Raw genomic sequence first — 21,308 nt, forward strand, 5'->3', positions numbered from 1 at the left:
GGTATGGTAGCTCACGCCTGTAATCCCAGCACTTTGGGAGGCCGAGGCGAGCAGATCACCTGAGGTCGAGAGTTCAAGACCAGCCTGACCAACATAGAGAAACCTCCTCTCTACTAAAAATACAAAATTAGCCGGGCATGGTGGTACATGCCTGTAATCCCAGCTACTTGGGAGGCTGAGGCAGGAGAATCGCTTGAACCCAAGAGGCAGAGGTTGCGGTAAGCTAAGATTGTGCCATTGCACTCCAGCCTGGGCAACAAGAGTGAAACTCAGTCTCAAAAAGAAAAGACAAGAAAAGAAACCAAAATAGCAAAAGCTAAGCCTTAATACCTGTACAGGTTGTTACTCATATTTTTTTGTCCTAACCATCAGTGTTCTCTCTTGCTCTTTGTAATATAGTTTGGTGTTCTCCCACTCTACTAAAGTTGCTACCTAAAACTCTGTAACATCTCTTTTTTTTTTTTTTTTGAAATAGCGTCTCACTCTGTCACTCAGGCTGGAGTGGAGAGCAGTGGCTTGATCTCAGCTCACTGCAACCTCCACCTCCCGGGTTCAAGCGATTCTCCCACCTCAGTTTCCTGGGTAGCTGGTACTACAGGTGCCAGCTAATTAGCCACACCCAGCTAGTTTTTGTACTTTTAGTAGGGATGGGATTTCACCATGTTGACCAAGCTGGTCTTGATCTCCTGACCTTAGGTGACCTGCCTGCCTCGGCCTCCCAAAGTGCTGGGATTACAGGCGTGAGCCACCGCGCCTGGCCTGTAACACTTCTAATTTGTTTCTTGACCTTTTTTCAGAATTTGATGTTGTCCCCAGCTTCTCGTTCTTGACTCCCTGTCTGTCCTCTTTCTTCTCCAATCTGTTCCGATGTTACTACTGACTTAATCTTTAAGTGTAGTGCTGAACATACTGCTTCCCTGGTCAAAAACCATCCATGGCTTCATCAATCATTTGTCTATGAAGATAGCATTAATTTCCTACCAACCTGATTCAAATCCTTCTATGACTTGGTACCTTTTATCACTCTTTCTCGACTTACCTCTCCTGACACGTATCTAAAGAGAGTTTTTCCCTTTGTACTTGTTAGTTGTTTTCTCAGTCTTGTATTACATTTCCTCCTCTTGGAATTTCACTTTCTTAATCTCTACCTGTCCAAGGCCCATATTTTAATGAGGGGCTACTTTAAAATGTTCTCTTCTGCCTGAAGTGTTATTCTGATCCTACACACATGATACCTTATAGGTCTCTTTCTGCTGTGTATTATAGTAATTTTGTTATTATTCCTACACTCCTATTCCTACAGTGTGTGTAGGTTGTTTAAAGAAAAACCCCTCAGTGGTTCACTCCTGTAATCCCAGCACTTTGCGAGGCTAAGGTGGGCAGATCACTTGAGCTCAGGAGTTCGAGACCAGGCTGCACAACACGGCAAAACCCTGTCTCTACAAAATATACAAAAATTAGCTGGGCATGATGGCATGCACCTGTTTTCCCAGCTACTTGGAGGAGCTGAGGTAGGAGAATTGCCTGGGCCCAGGAGCTGGAGGTTGCAGTGAGCTGAGATCATGCCACTTCACTGCAGCCTGGGTGACAGAGTGAGACCCTATCTCAAAAGAAGAAAAACAAAAAGGAAAGCAAAAAAAAAAAAAGAAAGAAAGAAAATCTCCATGGAAAGAAGAAGAACCACTAACCTATTGCAGAACTTCCTTTTTTTTTTTTTTTTTCCAACAGAGTCTTGCTCTGTCACCCAGGCTGGAGTTCAATGGTGCGATTTCGGCTCACTGCAAGCTCCGCTTCCCGGGTTCACGCCATTCTCCTGCCTCAGCCTCCCAAGTAGCTGGGACTACAGGCGCTCACCACCACACCTGGCTAATATTAATATCTTGTACTTTTAGTAGAGATGGGGTTTCAGCGTGTTAGCCAGGATGGTCTCGATCTCCTGACCTCGTGATCCACCCGTCTCAGGCTCCCAAAGTGCTGGGATTACTGGCGTGAGCCACCGCACCCAGCCTTCTTTTGTTTTGTTAATCTCCTCCTTGAAAAAGCTGCACTCCATCCCAGGGTGGATGGAAAGGAGAAAGGCAGGCAATAACTTGTCCAAAATCACACACGAGAGGCAGAATTCAAAGCCATCTAGGACTAAATGAGCAAGGGGAGGGAGCAGTAGTGGTACTCAGAGAAAGCAGCTGCAGCTGGAGGAGGACTACCCCAGAGGGGCGTGGTCTTCAGTAGAAGGCAGGCCTACTGCCAAACTCTAGCCCAGGAGAGAGGGAGCCAGGGGATAAAGGTCCTGAGCCCTCTTCCATCTGCCCTCCAATCTATTACTATTTCCAATGGCTAAATCTAGTAGAAGCCACAGTGCAAGGGAACTTGTTGATTGAGTTCATAAAAGTCAGTCTCTTGGTCTTAGGAAGGTGTGAAAGGTAGAGTGTGAATTTGATTGGATTAATAAAAAATTTCCAGTTTAGTAATGGAATACCGGTAATCTATCTTAGCCGTGTTGGGCTCAGATGGAGTCACAGGGAAAGACTGTGCCAATGACTAGGCAAAGAAAGCTTTGCATTGGCCTTTTAAGGCCAAAATCAATTAGGATGTCTGCCATCAGCAGACAGAATGACTACAACTAATTCTTGAATCTTATTTTAAGCATTGGTGAAATATGCTATAAGCAATAGACAGCATCTACTAAAAGGCAATAATTTCTCATTATGATGAAGCACAACAAATAGTTTTACTTGGGGTACAGTGAGGTAATCTACTTGTTTATTGGAAAAAGAGTCAAGGGAGAAATCACTGCCGCAACATTGTCATAGAGAGAATGCCAGCCTGGAGCCTGTCAGAGGCAATAGAAGACGTGAAGACTCCCTGGGAAGTAAAATGCTTTTACCTTGAACATAACCAGAGCAGGTCACTTCACAGGCCGAATTAAGATGTATAATTTAGTGTGTGGCTCCTGCAGAGCTGCTGCATTTGAGTCCGAGTAGAATGAGGCAATGCTGTTTGAAATAGTCCTGTGAACTCAGCATGGAATTGCAACGCCAGTGCATTTAATCCTACCGCACAGTGATTTCCTGTCATTTTGCTTTTTTTCTCTTAAGACTTACAGCTCTTTTTCCTCTGGTTTCTTGGATGAAAAATATGTGTGATGATTCCATACTGCATTCTGACTTTCTAATGGATTGTCACAGAGAAGCGTTTGCCCTGCTCTAAAGCCTTCTTCTGACGTGGACCACACTAGAGGGTTGAGGTTGAAGTTCATTTGCTCAGGGAAGATGCTTTTTTCTTGAAACAACCAGCTAGTCAGCCTGGTTTGGCTCAGGTCCCAAGTTCCAATGAGGCTTCTGTGGGTTGTGGTTTTCATGTCAGTTGCATTTTCAAAGCTTTTGCAGTGCTCCATCCCATGTATGTGCCACCCAGTGGCCAGCCGAGGCCCTGGGAAATTGTCTTATGTCTTCATTTCTTTTCAAAGCCCTTCATATGGTGTTTAAGATCAGATCCACAATCCACAGGTTGGGGTTAATTCAGGTGTCCATGAATAAATTTACAGGTCACTTTGTAAGATCCTTCTCCATGATCTCCGCCATACTTCTGGGCTCTCTGAGGCTCTGATTTCAGTCCTCTCACTGGAAATCTAGGACTATGAACCCGCCAACTCTTTGGCTACACACTTCCTGCAACTCTGCCCACACCTGAAACCAACGAGAGGCAGAACAGAGTGAGAGCAAAAGGAACAGGGGTTTTCCCCCATACATCTCGGAACTATAATTCCTCTAACCCGTAGAGAAACGCTTTCCTCCCTCGGAGTTTAGGTGCCCACAAGAAAACGTCTTCCTATTCTTGATTCTGAATGACAGGACTTTTCCTATAACTTCCTCTGTTTGTGCTGATATTCACTGCCATGTTTCAGGCACATTTGAGTCCAGGCTTAAGGGCTACTGAAGGATAAAGTTGAGAAACTTAACTGCTTTACAGTTGGGTGATATTTCAAAGCCTGGTCTTCCTCATCAATCTGCTTGCTACCATTTGCTTTTAGAGTGTTCCGATAGCTGCTCTATGCATTTTATGTTGGTGTTTTTTTAAGTTGCATTCAGTGGGAGAGCTAGGATAGACTGCACTTACTTTATCTTACATGGAATTGAAACACCTTATATACTGTATGATTCCTTCCAAACGTGTTAACTTTAGCATAGATCTCGTTCTCTATCCCTTTACATCTAGCAGTGTTCTGGACATATTTGTTTGATTATTCCCCTGATATTCGATATTTCCGAAACTGAATTCATCTTCTTCTCCTGAAGCCTGTTCCTCTGTGTGCATTTATCTTTGTGAATGGCACCACAATCTACCCAGCCACCTACGTCTGAAATCATGAAACTAAATTCTTTCCTGTCACACATATTCAATGAACCACCAGACCCTTTCAATTCTATCTTTTTATTTAATTTTTACTTATTTATTTAGAGACAGAGTCTCACTCACCCATGCTGGAGTGCAGTGGCACAATCTCGGCTCACTGTAGCCTAGACTCACCCATGCTGGAGTGCAGTGGCACAATCTTGGCTCTCTGTAGCCTAGATCTCCTGGGTTCAAGCAATTCTCACGCCTTAGCGTGAGACCTGAGTAACTGGGATTACAGGCATGTGCCACCACGCTTGTCTGATTTTTTCTGTATTTTTAGTAGAGATGGGGTTTTGCCATGTTGGTCAGGCTGGTCTCAAACTCAAGTGATCCACCCACCTCAGGCTCCCAAAGTGCTGGGATTATAGTCATGAGGCACCATGCCTGGCCTGAAATCTGTCTTTTTAAATTGACTATCTCTTCTCCATCCACATTGCTACTGCTTTAGTTTTAGCCATCAACACTTCTTTCTGGAATACTGAAAGACCTTTCTAAGTGATTTATACCACTAGTCTTACCCCCTATTTGTCTAGTCTCTACTTCTGAAGTAATCTTTTTATAACAAGTATAAATAAGTAGCTTAGGATTCTTCAATGGATCCTGGGATAGTGAAGCTCCTTCGTCTATGTTCAGTACAAAGTTTCTTATAGCATACTGCTTCCCAGGGCCCAGAACAAAGGAACTGTAGTCCCAGGATCCTAAGACAAATTCCCATTTCTTTTTTTTCCCTCTGTTCTGCTCCTCTTTGGCTCCGGATGTGTGTACCACAAGTGTGGTAAGAGCATTCTATATGGAAGTTTCTGGGTGGATGAGGCAATAGTGTGAAGTTCTTTTTTTTTTTTTTTTTTTCCTAAATAATGGTAGCTTTACGCCTTGTGTTGTGGCTTTATTGCTATAAAATCCAATGTTATAATTTTCTCAATCTTGACTCGAGTTTCCCAACTGTGACTAACATACAGAGTTCTAACCATGACATTTTCTCCATTTACATAACCAAGACTTATAAAGACCAGGGGGAAAAAGTACTGGATCCTGTAAACAGGCACCACATGTCCATAATTCTCATAAAGGATATGGCCTTTATATCAGTCCCTCTCTTCTTTTATTTCTAAATTAGAATCTTCATTGAGTGTTTTTACTGTCTATACCAGCTGTAGTGAACTCCTGGTGCCCTTTTTCTAGATTTTATTGTTTAAGGGATGACCTTAGGGGGCAGCACTTTACCTGATCAGACATGCTGAAGTTCTCCAATGAGTGTGGTTTTTTTTTTTCTTTGAAAGACAAGGTCTTGCTGTGTCTCTCAGGCTGGAGTACAGTGGTGCAGTGGCGCAATCTCAGTCCACTGCAGTTTCAGCCTCCCAGGCAATCTCCTTGCCTCAGCCTCACTAGCAGCTGGGAGTACAGACTTGCACCACGTTCCCAGCTAATTTTCTTTCTTTCTTTTTTTTTTTTTTTTTTTTTGTAGAAACAAGGTTTCACTATGTTCCCCAGACTGGTCTCAAATTCCTGAGCTCAAGCAATCCTCCCCACCTTAGCCTCCCAAGGTGCTGGGATTACAGAGGCGAGCTGCTAAGCCTGGCCCCAGTGAGTGTTAAAGTAGCAAGATGTGAGACTTTGTTAAGAAATTATGTAAGACCAAGTTAACAAAATTAAAAAAAAAAAACCTCCTCTATTCAAATTAGATGGAAAACCAATTTGTTGGTAGAAGGCAGTAAATGAAGAACAACATGACCTATGAAGCAATGTAGTGAGACAGACCTGGGTTTGAAACTTGCATATTCTAGGCCATATTCCCTTAGACAAGTTCCTTTATCTCTCTGAATTTCAGTTTCCTCATCTGTAAAATGGAGATGTACTGATTACATGAGACAACAAAATGAAAATATAAGTGTATATGTGCTCAGTATATACAAATTGCCTCTCTTGGGGAATAGAATACACTGTCATATTCCTATTTGAAATTACAGCATAAACTGTGCTGTGACTTTGAACGGATTCTGAAATTTTTTTTTTTTTTTTTGAGACAGAGTCTCACTCTGTCACCAGGTTGGAGTGCAGTGGCGCGATCTCGGCTCACTGCAGCCTCGGCCTCCTGGGTTCAAGGGATTCTCGTGCCTCAGCCTCATGAGCAGCTGAGATTACAGGGACGTGTCACCACACCCAGCTAATTTTTGTATTTTTAGTAGAGACAGGGTTCACCATGTTGGCCAGGCTGGTGTCGATCTCCTGACCTCGTGATCCGCCCGCCTTGGCCTCCCAAAGTGCTGGGATTACAGGCATGAGCCACCGTACCCAGCCAATTCTGAACATTTTTAACACTCCTCCCCCGACATCACACAATTCTCGTAATCCATGGGAATTGAGGAGATAAGAGGAGCTAGAGGAAAATGATGCTTGAAGAGAAAGGAGAGCATTCTATGTTTCCAGAACAGCATAGCTCATCTGCTGCTTCCCTTCAGTTTGTCTGAGAATTCATTAACTGAACTCCTAATGCTTAGTGCTCAGTATCGTGCTCAGTGGATATTGACAGCTTTGCAATTGCTTTTATTACTGATTATTATAAATTACACAATAAGAGACTACCTCCTAAGTGAGTTCTTGGACATATGCAGAGAGTTTGTACCAATAATTATTAAGTATCCCTACACATGTGCATCTTTAGAAAATGCTGGCAATGAACATTTTAGAAAAGTTTAAAAAATACAGCTGGGGGCAGTGGCTCACACCTATAATCCCAGCACTCTGAGAAGCTGAGGTGGGAGGATCGCTTGAGTCCAAGAGTTCCAGACCAGCCTGGGAAACATGGCGAAACCCTGTTTCTACAAAAAAATACAAAAAAACTAGCTGGGTGGTGGTGGCATGTGCCTGTAGTCCCGCCTACTCGGGAGGCTGAGGTGGGAGGACCACTTGAGCCTAGTATGTTGAGACTGCAGTGAGCCATGTTTGCACCACTGCATTCCAGCCTAAGCGACAGAGCAAGAACCCATCTCTAAAAAAAAAAAAAAAAAAAGACTGCTTGAATGAGAACAGCCCCAATGTACAATTGTGAAAGAGGCAAGGCCTCTCCTGGTCTCCTGACATTCTGGTTTGACCAGATATCTGCAATTTTCATAACCTTCATTTTATCACTCTTAATTTTCTCTCTCTTCCTCAAGGAGTTACTTTTACCAGACTCTTCCTCCTTTCTCTCTTCCTTCACTCAAATATACTTTTATGTAGCTTTTTGCTATTTAGAAGCAGTTAGAAAAAACCTGAGGAAAATAATGCACTAAAGATATCGAGGGCTAATGAATAGTTACTGTATTATCATTCCCAGGGTGTGGGCGATGCTTCTTTTAAGCAAGGAAGACTTGAAGACTGGGCAGTAACTTAAGAAACTAGAAATATAGAGTTTGTGTGTGGGGATGGTAGCCACAGAGACATTTCTGAGGTCCCTCATATTACACAAGGAAGCAGCCACCTTCCCTAATTATGTGACATTTCAGCCATTTCTGTGGTGAAGTCATTGAAAATCTGTACAGGGCCAGCACTTCCTTATAGATTTTTTGCTGTTCCTCTGCCATTCCATTTGGCTGCAAATATGTTGACAACAGGAAGGAAATAAGAAGGAAATACAACAACAAAAAATAAATAAAAAAGAAAATCACAAAACTTGATTAAGACTTGAATTATTTAAATTTTAAACTTTTACATTGAAATGTTTACTGTTGACTCCAAATTTGAGGCCTAAGATCTTTCCTCACATTGTGTTTTAAGTTAAATCAATAATTTGAGCTCAGATCTTGAAGGTGGTTTTTAGAGGGTAAAAAGGCCTGATCTATCTTTGCAAAGTAATATTCCAAATATGAGTTATGAAAATGGCTATGTTTTCTAAGGATCTCAAAGCCCGCTAGAGAAGGACTTCTGGGAGTTTTGATAGCTCTGTTTTACAGAAGAACATAAACCGAGGTCTAGAGAAGTTGAGAGACCTGATCCAGGCTGCACAGTGAGTGCCCATGGAGTGAAAGGGAACTTTTGTCCTGGGGGTGAAATGAGAGGACTTTCCCATCTCTCAGTTATACAGAAGTTCTCCTGATCAGGAGTGGGGTGGGAGGGAGGAAGAGATTGAAATCTGGCTGTTGTCTGACTCCTTGAGTTGTTGAGGTCAGCCAGAGACGAAGGATAAGTCATGGTTACGCTTTGATTTTATGTTGGTGTGTGATTTATGCACTCTGTTAGACAAGCTGCTTTCTTCCCCTGTTCCTCCAACAGGCAGTCTCATTGCTGGAGATGACTGTCAGCTGCTTTCTCTGCAGAGCCACCATCACATGCCTCACCACTGGAGCCTGGGAAGCCTGACCACAAACCGGCATCTCCAAGGCATGAATAATTAGGGAGGCATAATGGAAGGTACTCATTGCACCCTCCAATTGCATAAGCCCATTACGGAACTCTGCTACATCAGCTTCTATCTTCCAAAGGGGGAAGTCAGAGGATTTTCATACAAGGGCGCTGTAACTCTAGACAGATCCAGTAAAGGTTTTCATAACTGCTACCAAGTCAGGGAGGAGTCAGACATCATCAGCCTCAGCCAGGAGCCGGACGAACATCCAGGCGACATATTTTTCAAGCAGACTCCCACGAAAGACATTCTAACTGAGCTGTACAAACTCACAACAGAGAGGGAGAGACTGCTAACCAATCTCCTGAGCTCAGACCACATCCTCGGGATCACGATGGGGAACCAGGAGGGGAAGCTGCAAGAGCTGTCGGTGAGCCTGGCCCCCCAGGATGACTGTTTCCAGAGTGCTGGTGACTGGCAGGGAGAGCTCCCCGTGGGCCCTCCCAGTAAAAGGAGCACCCACGGGAACAAAAAGCCTCGGAGGTCTGGTGGAAGGAGAGAGAGCGCTGGGGCTCTCCCACAGAAGAGGACCAAAAGGAAAGGGCGTGGAGGCCGAGAATCAGCTCCTCTGATGGGCAAGGACCAGATCTGTTCCAGCCACTCCCTTCCTCTTTCTAGAACAAGGCCTCATCTTTGGGTACTAGAGGAGAGAGGAAATCTGCTCCCGAATGGGGCACTTGCCTCATCCCTGCAGAGGACAGAGAGCTGCCCCCCAGATATTCCCAAGACGCCAGACACAGACCTTAGCCTTGGGAACTTTGAGAGGGCTTTCAAGGACACTGGGCTCGGAAGAGGAGTGCTGCCCCCTGACTGCAGCTCCCCAGAGGCAGGAGGGGATGGCGTTCGGAGGCCGCCGAGCAGCGGGCTGCAGCATCAGCAAACAGGTTTGTCTGAAAGTCACCAGGACCCTGAGAAGCGTCCAGAGGCAGAAAAGGATGAGATGGAGAAGCCGGCTAAGCAGACTTGCAAGCAGATACCTGTCTCCAAAGTGGTGGCCAAAGTTCAGGACCTGTCCTCCCAGGTACAAAGAGTAGTTAAAACGCATTCTAAGGGTAAGGCGAGGATTGCCATTTGCCCAGCAGCCCACGCTGAGTTTGTACCCAAAGCTGACTTGCTTACCCTCCCGGGAGCTGAGGTCGGGGCTCATGGTTCCAGGCGGCGGGGCAAGGAGCGGCAACGGGATGGGGCATCGCAGTCGCCAGCCAGAGAAACAGCCTCCATTTCTAGTGCGTCGGCCTGTGCCCAGGGGGCTGTGAACAAGGTCCTCCTGAAGGTGATAGAGAGCGAGAAGTTAGATGAAGCCCCTGAGGGGAAAAGACTGGGCTTCCCTGTCCACACGAGCGTCCCTCACACTCGCCCAGAAACCAGAAACAAGAGGAGAGCCGGGTTGCCCCTCAGTGGCCACAAGTCCTTGTTTCTGGATCTGCCCCACAAAGTAGGTCCTGACTCCTCCCAACCCAGAGGGGATAAGAAGAAGCCGTGCCCCCCAGCACCGGCAGCTCTCGGCAAGGTGTTGAATAATTCAGCCCCGCAGTCCAGCACACACAAACGGACGTCACCTGTTCCCTCGCCTCTGTCTCCAAGGCTCCCCAGCCCTCAGCAGCATCACAGGATCCTCCGCCTCCCTGCACTGCCTGGTGAGAGGGAAGCTGCTCTTAATGACTCTCCTGGTACAAAGAGCCGTGTCTTCTCTGCTGACACCTTGGAGCCACCATCCTCTGCAAAGGTCACGGAGACCAAAGGAGCCAGCCCCGCCTTCCTCAGAGCAGGCCAACCTCGGTTGGCGCCCAGGGAACCTTTGGAAAAGAGCTTGGGGCCAGGGAAGACCACAGCCGAGCCTCAGCACCAGTCACCTCCAGGTTAGTCTCTGTTTAAGATGTTTGGAATCTGTTCTTGGTTGATTCGAGAACTATCAGTCTGCTTGTGCTGCTTAGAAACTGACTAATTAACAATGGACCAAAATTCCTAGGCCTGTTAGTTAGTTCACTTTGCAGCAAGAAAACGGGGAGTGGAACAGGGGGGTGTGGTGATGATGAGGATAGTTTTGACCTAGTGGTTCAGACTTATAGTTGCTTCCAGAAGCAATACTTTGTGAATGTCTTTTCTTTATTTTTCATTATTATTATTATTTTGGCATTCTCTAAAGCTACTTCTGTGGTTGCGTAACAGTGACTCTCAAAGGAAACAGGAACAGGCAGAGAGAAGTAGTAACTTGTCCCTGCCTTTGATGGTACTAGTGGGTAATTGGCCTCTTGACCTAAATTTTGCTGTTCATGCTGCTGGAGTCATTCTAGGGATTCTCTAAGCAGAAGTGCAAAAGTGCGCTGTATCTTTGCTTATGTCTGTAGTTAGAGGTTTTTATGTTTGTTTGTTTTTAGTTATTTTATGAAAAAAACTTTTGTTTGTCACCAGAAGAGGAATGAATTCAGTCTAATTTGAAGAAACTTGGTTCAAAGTTTTCTTTTTTTTTTTTTTACGGTTTTTAAATTTCCCATATAAGCACAAAATGACTTTATTCTGTAGGTATCTTTTACTTACGGGTTGTTACTGTTACTGGTATAGCATCATTTCTTATGTAAAAGGTGCTAAAGAGCTCGTTTGACTTACATACTTAATGTGATTTAAAATGTTATGTGAAAATGATTTTTTGGATTCAATAGGAGCAAAGAAGACTGTGTAAAAGAAGCGCCTCTCCAGTATTCATTTCATTTTCTAGGCCATTGTGGCCAGAATCTCAGGGTTTTATATGCCATTGTGCAGGTTATGTGTTCTTTTTCAGAGATCCTCTAACAGCATATGGGCAATGCTTCGTCTAGGGAATAGCTCGTAATATGATAGACAGTCTCTTACAGGTTAGAGCGAACATCAAGTGCAATTTTTGAGATAAAAAATATATCTAGGGAAGAGGAGCTTCAAAGCTTTTTGGTCATTTTGAACTTGTGAAATTTTATAAATCTCTCTGGATCATTGATCCGGGGGTAGGTCTTTAAAAATGTGGTAAATGCTTTTCATCTTGTTTTTTGCAATATGTCAATCTTGTTTTGATGAGATTTGCTACTTTCATAACCAATATGCTTCACCAGGAAAGTCCCAGAATCATAGATTTCATATCATGTATCGCAGAACTCTAGTGATGAAAATTCTTTCTCCTGTTGGATGCTGAGGACTTAGAATCACTTGACAAGGAAACTCTCTGAGATTAAGGGAGAGATTCCTGGAGGCATGAGTGTAGAATATCTTAGCTGCCTTAACTCCAAAAACTGTGCAGAAACTGTGTATTCAGTACATTGCTCTTTAGTAAATCCTCTTTTTCCTCAATTTAGGATTATCTTATTATTTCGCCCTTTTTCTATTTGAAAAATATCATAAACGCTCCAGTGTATCTGAGTCAAGGCAGGCACGCAGAGCACACTCAGTTTCTTTTGGAGACTGACCATGAGCTCCCTGAGTGACAAGTTGAATGGATGATCACGCGTTCCCTTGGCCTCTCCATGCCATCACCCATAACATTCCCTTTGCTTTGGCCTCGGCCTTCCACTGGGATCTTCAGCAGCACTTTCGGGAGCCAGTCATAAGAACTGTAAGGATGTCCTGTGCTTCTAACCTTAAAAAAAGAGGGGGGGGGGCTGGAAAAGGAAAGGAGAGTAGGAGTGGGTAAGAGCTTTTTTTTCTGATATGGGTAACTTCTCTACTGTGGAGACTTTCTGCAGGGCCTCCAGCCATTACCTCCTATTGGCCCCACTTTGAAAGGCATGAGGGAGGGGGTTCCCCAGATAGTACCTTTGATTTGTATCCTGTGTTCGAGTTCCCTTTCCTTTCTTGATTTTCCCTTTCCTGTCGCCGAGAGTCCTCTTTATATTCTGAACCCTTCAGTGACTCCCTGCAGCTGGGAAGCCTGTACAGGGAGAATTTTCCTGTTTCCAGCTACCTTTGTCTTTCACTTCATTTCTCTTCCCACCTAGAAGAGGGCTCAGACAGTTGCCAGCAGTCCAGAAAGAGGGGTGACTAATTCATTTACCTTCACAGTGTCCCTTTGTCTGAACCCAACTCCCACCTTTCTCCCAGGTTAGCTATTAACCAGATTAAGTTTATGGTCTGTGGACATTTATTTCCTGTGGAAATAACATCTAGGTATTTTTATTGAAGTGATGTCATTAAGATTATTGAAAGCTCTCATTAACTGCTCAAGTAAGATATTAAGTCTGGCAAAAGTAATCAGATCTGTTTCCAGTTGGAAGACTCTTCAATGTTAGAGGCAAGTAGTAATTCCCAGGAAAGAGTGAAACCCGCTTATCCTTGTTACAAGACTAAGCAGTTAAAGCTGACGTTACCATTCATGCAGGATGTAGCATAAGGATATCACAGAGGCCAGTGATGTACCTTCTATTGACTTTGTAATTTTCTTAACTTCTCATTTCAAGGATGATGCATGGGAATCTCTTACCTAGTGGTGATAAAATAGAGAATATACTAACAAGAACTGGTAGTCAGGTTTTTCTTCTCCTGCCTTCTCCCACCGCCAACCTGGAGATGGGTTTTATAGTATTTTATTTGGGGGATGGAGATGGATGTGGAATGTTCGCAAGCCTTTGTGGAGTATGGTCTTCCCCCAGACCTTGAGGAGCTCTAGTTGTGCTAGCCTGCAAAGCAGCGTCCTTGGGGCTTCCTTTCTGTTGTTGTGCTTGCCTTCATTTACCTTTGATTCAAAGTAAACCCTTTTCGTGCCAGAAGAATCACAGGGAGTTTGGCTCACCATACTCGGGAAATGCCCAATCTTTAGTGTGCTCTTGAGTAATCTCGTGGTTGTTTTCCTTTGACGGCAGTCACTGATGTGGTGATGGAAGCATATGCTCCAGGCATAGTTCTTCCTGATATTGAGAACTGAGAATCACCTGATCAATTCCTGTGCCCATGAAAATATGTAATTAATGCCAATTTATTGAGTTAAGAGGCATACATGAAATAAATTTTATTTACATGTGTAAACCCCTAATGCTACTGTCAAAGCTTTGATTTTCTCTGTGGACATGCGTTATGGGAAATAAATATAAACTCTTCCCATATTAATATGAAGGTTTGATGCAATTCCAATAAAATTGTAGAGAAGCTTCACAACATTAATAGATATATGCAGCCATTTAATATTACTACAGAAAGTATGTAGTACATAGAAAATTATCTAAAATTGATTCAGGGGGAAAATGAGACTCAAAAATTGCATCAGCCATATTCTACCCATATAAAACAAATACAGGAATTAAGCTGACATGAAGTATGTTGCTATGCACTTTTGAGAAAGTAATAGGATCCCAATTAAAACTCCGTGTAACTATGACCTGGCAATCCCACTTTTAGGAATTTAGCTTATATAAACATATGTACCAATAAGAATATAGGCATAAGGGTGTTTGTTGCAGCATTGTCTGTAGTGGCAAAAAATAGCTAGACAAAATTTGAATGTCCATTATTAGAGAAATGTTTAAATAAATGGTTGTACATTTATGCTCTGTAATATTATGAGGCTGTTCAGAGTACTGATCTAGATTTGTATCTATTTGAGTTATAAAGTAATACATAAAATGCTCTCAGTTTTTGTAAAACAACTATCGCCCCTCCTGATATATAAATATATATGTTTGGTCCAGATTTGAATATCATGGAGACGGGTGTGGAAGAAAACTGGCCAGGCTGTTAACATTCCTTATTGAGGGTCAAGGCAGTGGAGGTGGGGAATGAAGTGAGTGAAGGGGAAAGATGCAGAAGCATTGGAGAAAGGCATTAAATTTTATTTCCCTTTACATATTTTTATATTGTTCCTCTGGTTATAGTGAATATGTTACTTTTATGATTCTTCAAGAGTGATTTAACTACTTTTATTTTTTAAGAAAAAAACAAATTCACCACCTAGAGTGCTTGTGTGTGGGGTGGGGGGCGGGGAGTACAATTATAGCGGAACCACACTTTTCTATATTTTCCCCATGTCCTTTGAGGCAAGAATTTCAGCATTGAGAATACATCATTGTTACAAGGAGAAATGGAGGTTGTTAGAGAGCTGTAAAAGCAGCGCCCAAAACATACTAGTCCAGGAGGCAGGGCTAGGATGAGGATAGAGCATAATCCAGAAACCAACGGAAGAGAGCAATTCAGAGAGGCCCCTGGATTACTCAGAGTCCTGAGAGGAAACAGATACCTGCAAGGCTGAAGGCACAAGGGAAGGAGTGGTCACTGGAGCCCAGAGAGGGGAGACTAATGGAGGGGTACCTCTGTCAGGAACCGTGGTTTGTGGTAGAGACACCCAGCGGAGAGGAAGCTGTGGGGATAAATATCCCGGCCTCACTCTCCTCTGGACCACTTCCTATAAACCTCCCCTAACTGAACCAACCGGAAAGCACAGTGTAAAGGAGCCAAGCCAGTGGCTGTCGTCTACGGGGTCAGCCTTCCAGGGCCAAGAGCAGGTTGAGAAAAATGGGGAGTGGATCTGGAGGGGCCGGTGGGAGACTGGATGATGGGGATGAATTATGCTATAAAGAACAGGAAAATACTGTTGCTTCTAACCCTCTTTGGGGGAGTTACTTCAGTAGAATGATGTCTGTGAGTAGACTACAAGAGGCTAAAGATGAGTAGGTGATACAAAAGTGGAGATAGTGGTTACCCTCTGATTTATTAATGAATGGATGTGAAAGATAGGATGGAATTTTAAATGAGCAACAGAGGAAAGAAGAATGTGTGTTTATGTGGTATATGGGTATATGTTTTGTTACAGAACAGTGGTAATCTTAATACCTAAATGATTATTACAGTGTTTTATTTCTTTCTCATGTGGCCTTTCTCCCTCTAAATTTGATTAGGTTGACCATCTTTTTACTGTTAAAAGTTCATACAAAAAGAAAGTAAATTGGAAGTCCTGGTAATATGATTTTTTGTCCATGGATTCAGAAATAATATTTGTATATTTTTTTCAAAAAACAACACACAAAGCTCTTAAAATTTCACAATGATTGAGATCCCATTGTGCCTGCTTGCTTTTTGTGTAAAGCATAAAGAGAATTTTAAAGAGTGTCTTTTCCAATTATCTCAAATTAAGAATAACTAATGGGCATGTGAAATATTAAATAAATGTTCTACTAATGAACAATTTGTATTTTAAGGTCGGTTTCTGTATAAAATAAATGGTGAGTATTTTTCTCGTGTGTTTGGTTTTTAAAGGGAAATGTGACTTAAAGGCCAGGACCACAGCCAAAATCTGACGTTTTAAAATCCCAAGCCAGCTCTATGCCTGTGCATTTTTCCCCAGATTAAGGTTGAATTATGCTTTGAGGACAACACTTTCCACTGAATTGCTTTTCACATGTCTCTATTTTTGGATTCAGAGTACAAGATATAAAGCAAAGTTGGCAGTCTGTGGCCTTTGGCTATGCACAGCCATCCAAAATCATCCCAAAGATGTATAGAAATAGCAGAATAACACCATGATTAAAAGTAACAGCCACTGATAAATGTAAAAGATAAAACTATTTTTTAAGTAAATAGATATTAAATTTTAAAGAATAATTCACTGGATATATTTGTTTACATAACTCAACATTCTGCCTCATGGCATTATTGGTTGTGACATTAAAAAGACAAACTGGCTGGGCACAGTGGCTCACGCCTGTAATCCCAGCACTTTGGGAGGCTGAGACGGGCGGATCACGAGGTCAGGAGATCGAGACCATCCTGGCTAACACGGTGAAACCCCGTCTCTACTGAAAAATACAAACTAGCCGGGCGTGGTGGCGGGCACCTGTAGTCCCAGCTACTTGGGAGGCTGAGGCAGGAGAATGGCGTAAACCCCGCAGGCAGAGTTTGCAGTGAGCTGAGATCCGGCCACTGTACTCCTGCCTGGGCGACAAAGCGAGACTCTATCTCAAAAAAAAAAAAAAAAGAAAAAGAAAAAGACAAACTTTTCGGGTTGTAATTGGATTAATTGGATTACAAGCATTATATCAAATTGATAAAGCAAAGTACTGAAAATTGAAAGTGTATGTTTTGTTTTCTTTCTTTTTCTTTTTTTTTGATATGGAGTCTCACTCTTGTTGCCCAGGCTGGAGTGCAATGACGCAATCTTTGCTCACTGCAACCTCTGCCTCCCAGGTTCAAGGAATTCTCCTTCCTCAGCCTCCCAAGTAGCTGAGATTACAGGCATGCATCTGGCTAATTTTTGTAATTTTAGTAGGGATGGGGTTTCACCATGTTGGCCAGGCTGGTCTCGAACTCCTGACCTTGTGATCTGCCTGCCTCGGCCTTCCAAAGTGCTGGGATTACAGGCGTGAGCCATGGCCTGTTTTGTTTCATTTCTTAGGGACTCCTGAGAGAGAGTACTTTTTGAAAACAGTAGATACCACTGCAGCCCCACCCCCTTCCTCTTGATAGCTGTGAGCAGATAAATGACTATGGTGCCGATCTCACTTTAATTGCTTTCTGATCCCTTACAGGGATAGTGACTTCTGTTAGATAATTTTAAAATTGGAATCAGGCCATATCTAATGTATCTTTATGGCCCTTGGGCTGTGATACTAGGTCATACCATCCCCCTGTAGTTCCTCTGTGTGCCCCGGCAGCCCAGCCTCCTATCACGGCATGTTCTGGAATTTCTTCCCTCTCATGAAAGGTTCTAGGATTTTTTTTCACAGTCATAGATTGTGCCAGTACATTGAAACAAGGGCTCAGAGCCTTATAGGAAAGAACTTGAAATCAGGTCAGAATTGGAATTCAGAAATGTATAGGATATAGACAGATCTGAGGGGTTCTGGAAGGATGTTGGACAATAGGGAGGAACAAGAAACTACTGAAGGAAAAGTACCATGAAAGAAGAACACTTCCGGGTCAGAATGTCTGTGGACAAACACTTCCTCATCCTCCTAGGAGGGCCCCTACACTTGAGGAAGAAGAAGCTTTGGCACAAAGAAATGAAAGAACTTTATCATCAGAAGCCCAACAGTTTTGCAGTGTGGAAGAGCTGTTCAAGAGAGGTAGGGGCTTCCTCTCTTGACGACTGGGTTTCGTGCTAAGCAAGTGAGTGAGGACTTCAAACACTGAGATTCAGATTTTTGTATTAATAATTCATGGTATAGTCCCAGTTACTCGGGAGGCCAAGGCCCGAGAATCACTTGAACCCGGGAGGAGGATGTTACAATGAGCCACGATCACACCACTGCACTCCAGCCTGGATGACAGAGCTCTAGAGACTCCATCTCAAAAAAAAATTCATGGTAATACAATTTTATTCACAATAAAGTCACAAATCAGTTCATTCAGGTTTCACCTATTTTTTCTAAAATGTTAAAGTTTTGAGTTTCAGTTTTGTGTTTAGATGGAGAACCCAGAAATGCTCCTATGACTGAGTAAAGCTGTTGGTTTCCAGGTGAGCCCAGAGGAAATGTGGAGAGTAAATAAGGCGTGTGGCTTGGGCCTCAGCTATGTTCTCTCTAGGATTCAGACTTGTCTGGGCATGTCTGGATGATTTGACAGTCACGCCTGTCCAGAGTCATCTGCCTGAGTGCTGGGATGATCATCACAGGACAAAGCTCATCTTAAGGAAAGCAAGAACTTGAGCCACATCCGAGGGTAGCGGCTACCCTGGGGAGGGACAACCCTCAAAATAGCATGACGTATGTTCTCCAGATTTTCTGTTGCGCCAGCCCCGTGGACTCATGCCTGGAGAGAGGACTGCCATAAAAAAAGCAGTGTGAAAATTTAAAGAGTAATGTTACTAAAATTTCTTTAGGACATTGAAAGCAAGTTCTGCATAACAGGATGTACAGACTTGGGGAAGCAGAGTCCCCGCTGCAGGTGCTATGGAAGCACGGTGTGACAGGGCATAATGAACTAGATTTCGTCCAGTATGGTTTTATTTATGGTAGAATGAATAAGATTTTGTCTTATCCTAAGGAGAAGTGGGAGAGTTAGGCAGTTGTGCCTTGGACAACACATCTGGCACCTTTGACTACAGCAGCCCTGGTGCCCATCTTGGAAGCATCAAGAGGCCCCTTGTGTAGCCGGAGCAAGAGATGAAAGCAGTGATGAGGGGGGAGGGTTACATCCACGAGCACACTTGATTTCTAGAATGATTCAGGAGAAATTGGTGTGGGGGAGAAGGAAGCACCAAAATTGGTAGAGTCAGTGAAATACCGATTTTGTAGCTTGTTATTACTCCCCTGATTGCAGTTGCTGGAAGGAATTATGTCAAATTCATAGTGGTTTTTTGAGAATCAAAATGAAATAATATCAATGAAAATAGTTCATAAAGCACTTTTTTTAATATTAGCTTTATTATAATTACACACCATTGCTGGTTCATAGGGGTAGAAAGGATTTTAAAATCCCACTTCTTTTGGTATTTTCCAATGATGAAATGATACTACAAATAATAGCTCACAATGAGTTGTTTATTCTATGTGGATTTCCTGATTTGCTCTTGATTAAAGCTGCTACGTTAGCTTCTGTTTTTTTTTTAAGGCACTTACTTATGTAGCATCTTTAACGATATCTTATTGTTTCACGTAGGTTAATATTGGATTTCTACCTAATTTGCATTAATAAAAAAACTTGAGGGCAGAGGTCATAAAGGATACCTCTGAGGTACTCCCCACAGTGTCTAGCTTCAGACTGGGTCACTCAGTAGCCTTTGAATTAAATCAGGGTTTTAAAATTTTCTAAATTAAATGAAGTCAGAAAGGAACTGGAATGGCATGTCTGACTACTAATGTCATTTCAATGTGAAATCTTAAAGGATGAAAGAGCAAAAGAAAAGAAAAACAAAGGTCCCCTTTCTTCCTACCAATCATTTCTGAATCATGTGAAGTCACATTTTACCTCTTCAAAGTGTTCTCAATTTCTGCATCTAATAGTAATTTTGTCTCTCCTGATTTCCATATCATATTTTTATCAAGGCAATAAGTTTTAGACCTCAATTATCTGCCTCTTATATGTGTTTTTATAATATTAACTCATTGATTCTTGTGTGATAAATAACTTAATCTTTAGCTCTTATCAAGCTTTTGAATATAGGACCTTATCTTTTACTTTGGATGCATGCTTTGCAGTTCTATAAATAGTAGATTAATAGGTACTGATTCTTTTAAGAAAATTGTGGTTGTGAATTTAATTAAAAACAGCCTTCCAGCTTACAGTGATAAGGCAGTGGCTGCAAGTGACAAATTGTCCTTAGGAGTAGTCAGACAGGATGATTGGGAATTCTGCAGCTGACACGCCACCCAGCAGAGTAAAATGGGTTTGCCTGGCTTTGTTCTTGGAGTCCCATCTTCATTTGGAACCTGTTTCTCCTAGTGATAGAACGCTTCAAAATGGAAACAGATGTCTCTTTATTTTTGGTTTTTAAAAAATCTCTCCTCAAAGATAGCAACGGTATCACATTCATCATTGTATACCTGGATCAGTTACCGAACCTGACCCCCGGCATATACTCAGTCAGTGTTCTATTGAATGAATGAATAAATGGATGGATGAATGATGAGAGAACTTAGTCTGAAAACTGATAACAGGGACACATTTTTCCCATTTTTTCCTATGTTGAACAATGAAAGTGGTTTCATGCCATATTATGTGATTGCCATCGATGTTAGATGCTGTTACTCTATTTTGCTAGAAAATGCTTTTTTTTTTTTTTTTTTTTTTAACCTTGAAACTATTCATCTCTGCGTGGGTTTGGGAATCTAAATGTACTCAGAAGATGGGAGTAGAATTAAATGGAACTTGGGTACTGAAAGCCAAAATCATTTGTGAGCAAAGAAACTTTTTTTAAATGGAATAACTTTACAACATATGATTGGCTTTACCAGAACAAACCGCTTTACATTTTAAAATGAGACTTAACTTTATTGTAAAATCCAGTTACTGAGGGGCAGTCAAGTGATCAAACTTGAAACAGAAACCAGAGGTGGTTTAATGTTTCATGTATTTCACTGGTCACAGATTAACCGTGTTGCATTATCCATGACAAAGGACAGCCCGTTTGAACCAAGGTTCATTTTATGACCCAACACGCTGGTGAACCAGAAGGCCAGGCAGGGACTTGTAGCTCTTATAGGCTGTGATTCAGGGAGTCCTGCAAGGCTCACCTGCTGGGTGCCTAATGCCCACCATGGAAGTTTGCCTTCTGTGTAAGCACTGCTGCTAGAAAACTTGTGCATAATGCAAATATAAGTTGAGGTCATATGACTGATTTCCAAAAGCTATGCACAAAACTCACTATAAGTCATTTTATTAATAGGCCGATAAAATTCCCACTATTAATATTATGTAGCAGAGCAAGATCTTTACAGAATGGGTTATGGGAAGTAGAAGTCAGGGTATCATTGGCGTGCCACAAGACTCATCGCTGCTCTCTGCCCTCATGGGATTTTTTTTTTAACAGCTTTTTGGCATCCTTTATCAAATTTAGAGAAAAATTGAAATGGCGAGAGGTATTAGGTGATAGAATCAGAGCTTGTTCAATTTCCCGAAGCTAAATGGAACAAGATTAAACTCAAGA

The 21,308-nt window shown here is 42.6% G+C and overlaps 1 protein-coding gene across 1 annotated transcript in view; it reads left to right on the plus strand.

The window, feature by feature from the left end:
* Window positions 1-8,777: 8,777 nt before the first annotated feature.
* The window catches only part of FMN1 (formin 1), a 385,253-nt gene continuing 372,722 nt past the window's right edge, over window positions 8,778-21,308 (plus strand). Inside the window, exon 1 of the mRNA XM_011932729.1 lies at window positions 8,778-10,635. Within this exon, the coding sequence (XP_011788119.1) occupies window positions 8,778-10,635 (1,858 nt within the window). The remainder of the gene's footprint in view (window positions 10,636-21,308) is intronic.

The sequence above is a fragment of the Colobus angolensis genome, unplaced genomic scaffold (genome assembly GCF_000951035.1).
Source record: "Colobus angolensis palliatus isolate OR3802 unplaced genomic scaffold, Cang.pa_1.0 Scaffold97, whole genome shotgun sequence".
Taxonomy (NCBI): Eukaryota; Metazoa; Chordata; class Mammalia; order Primates; family Cercopithecidae; genus Colobus; species Colobus angolensis.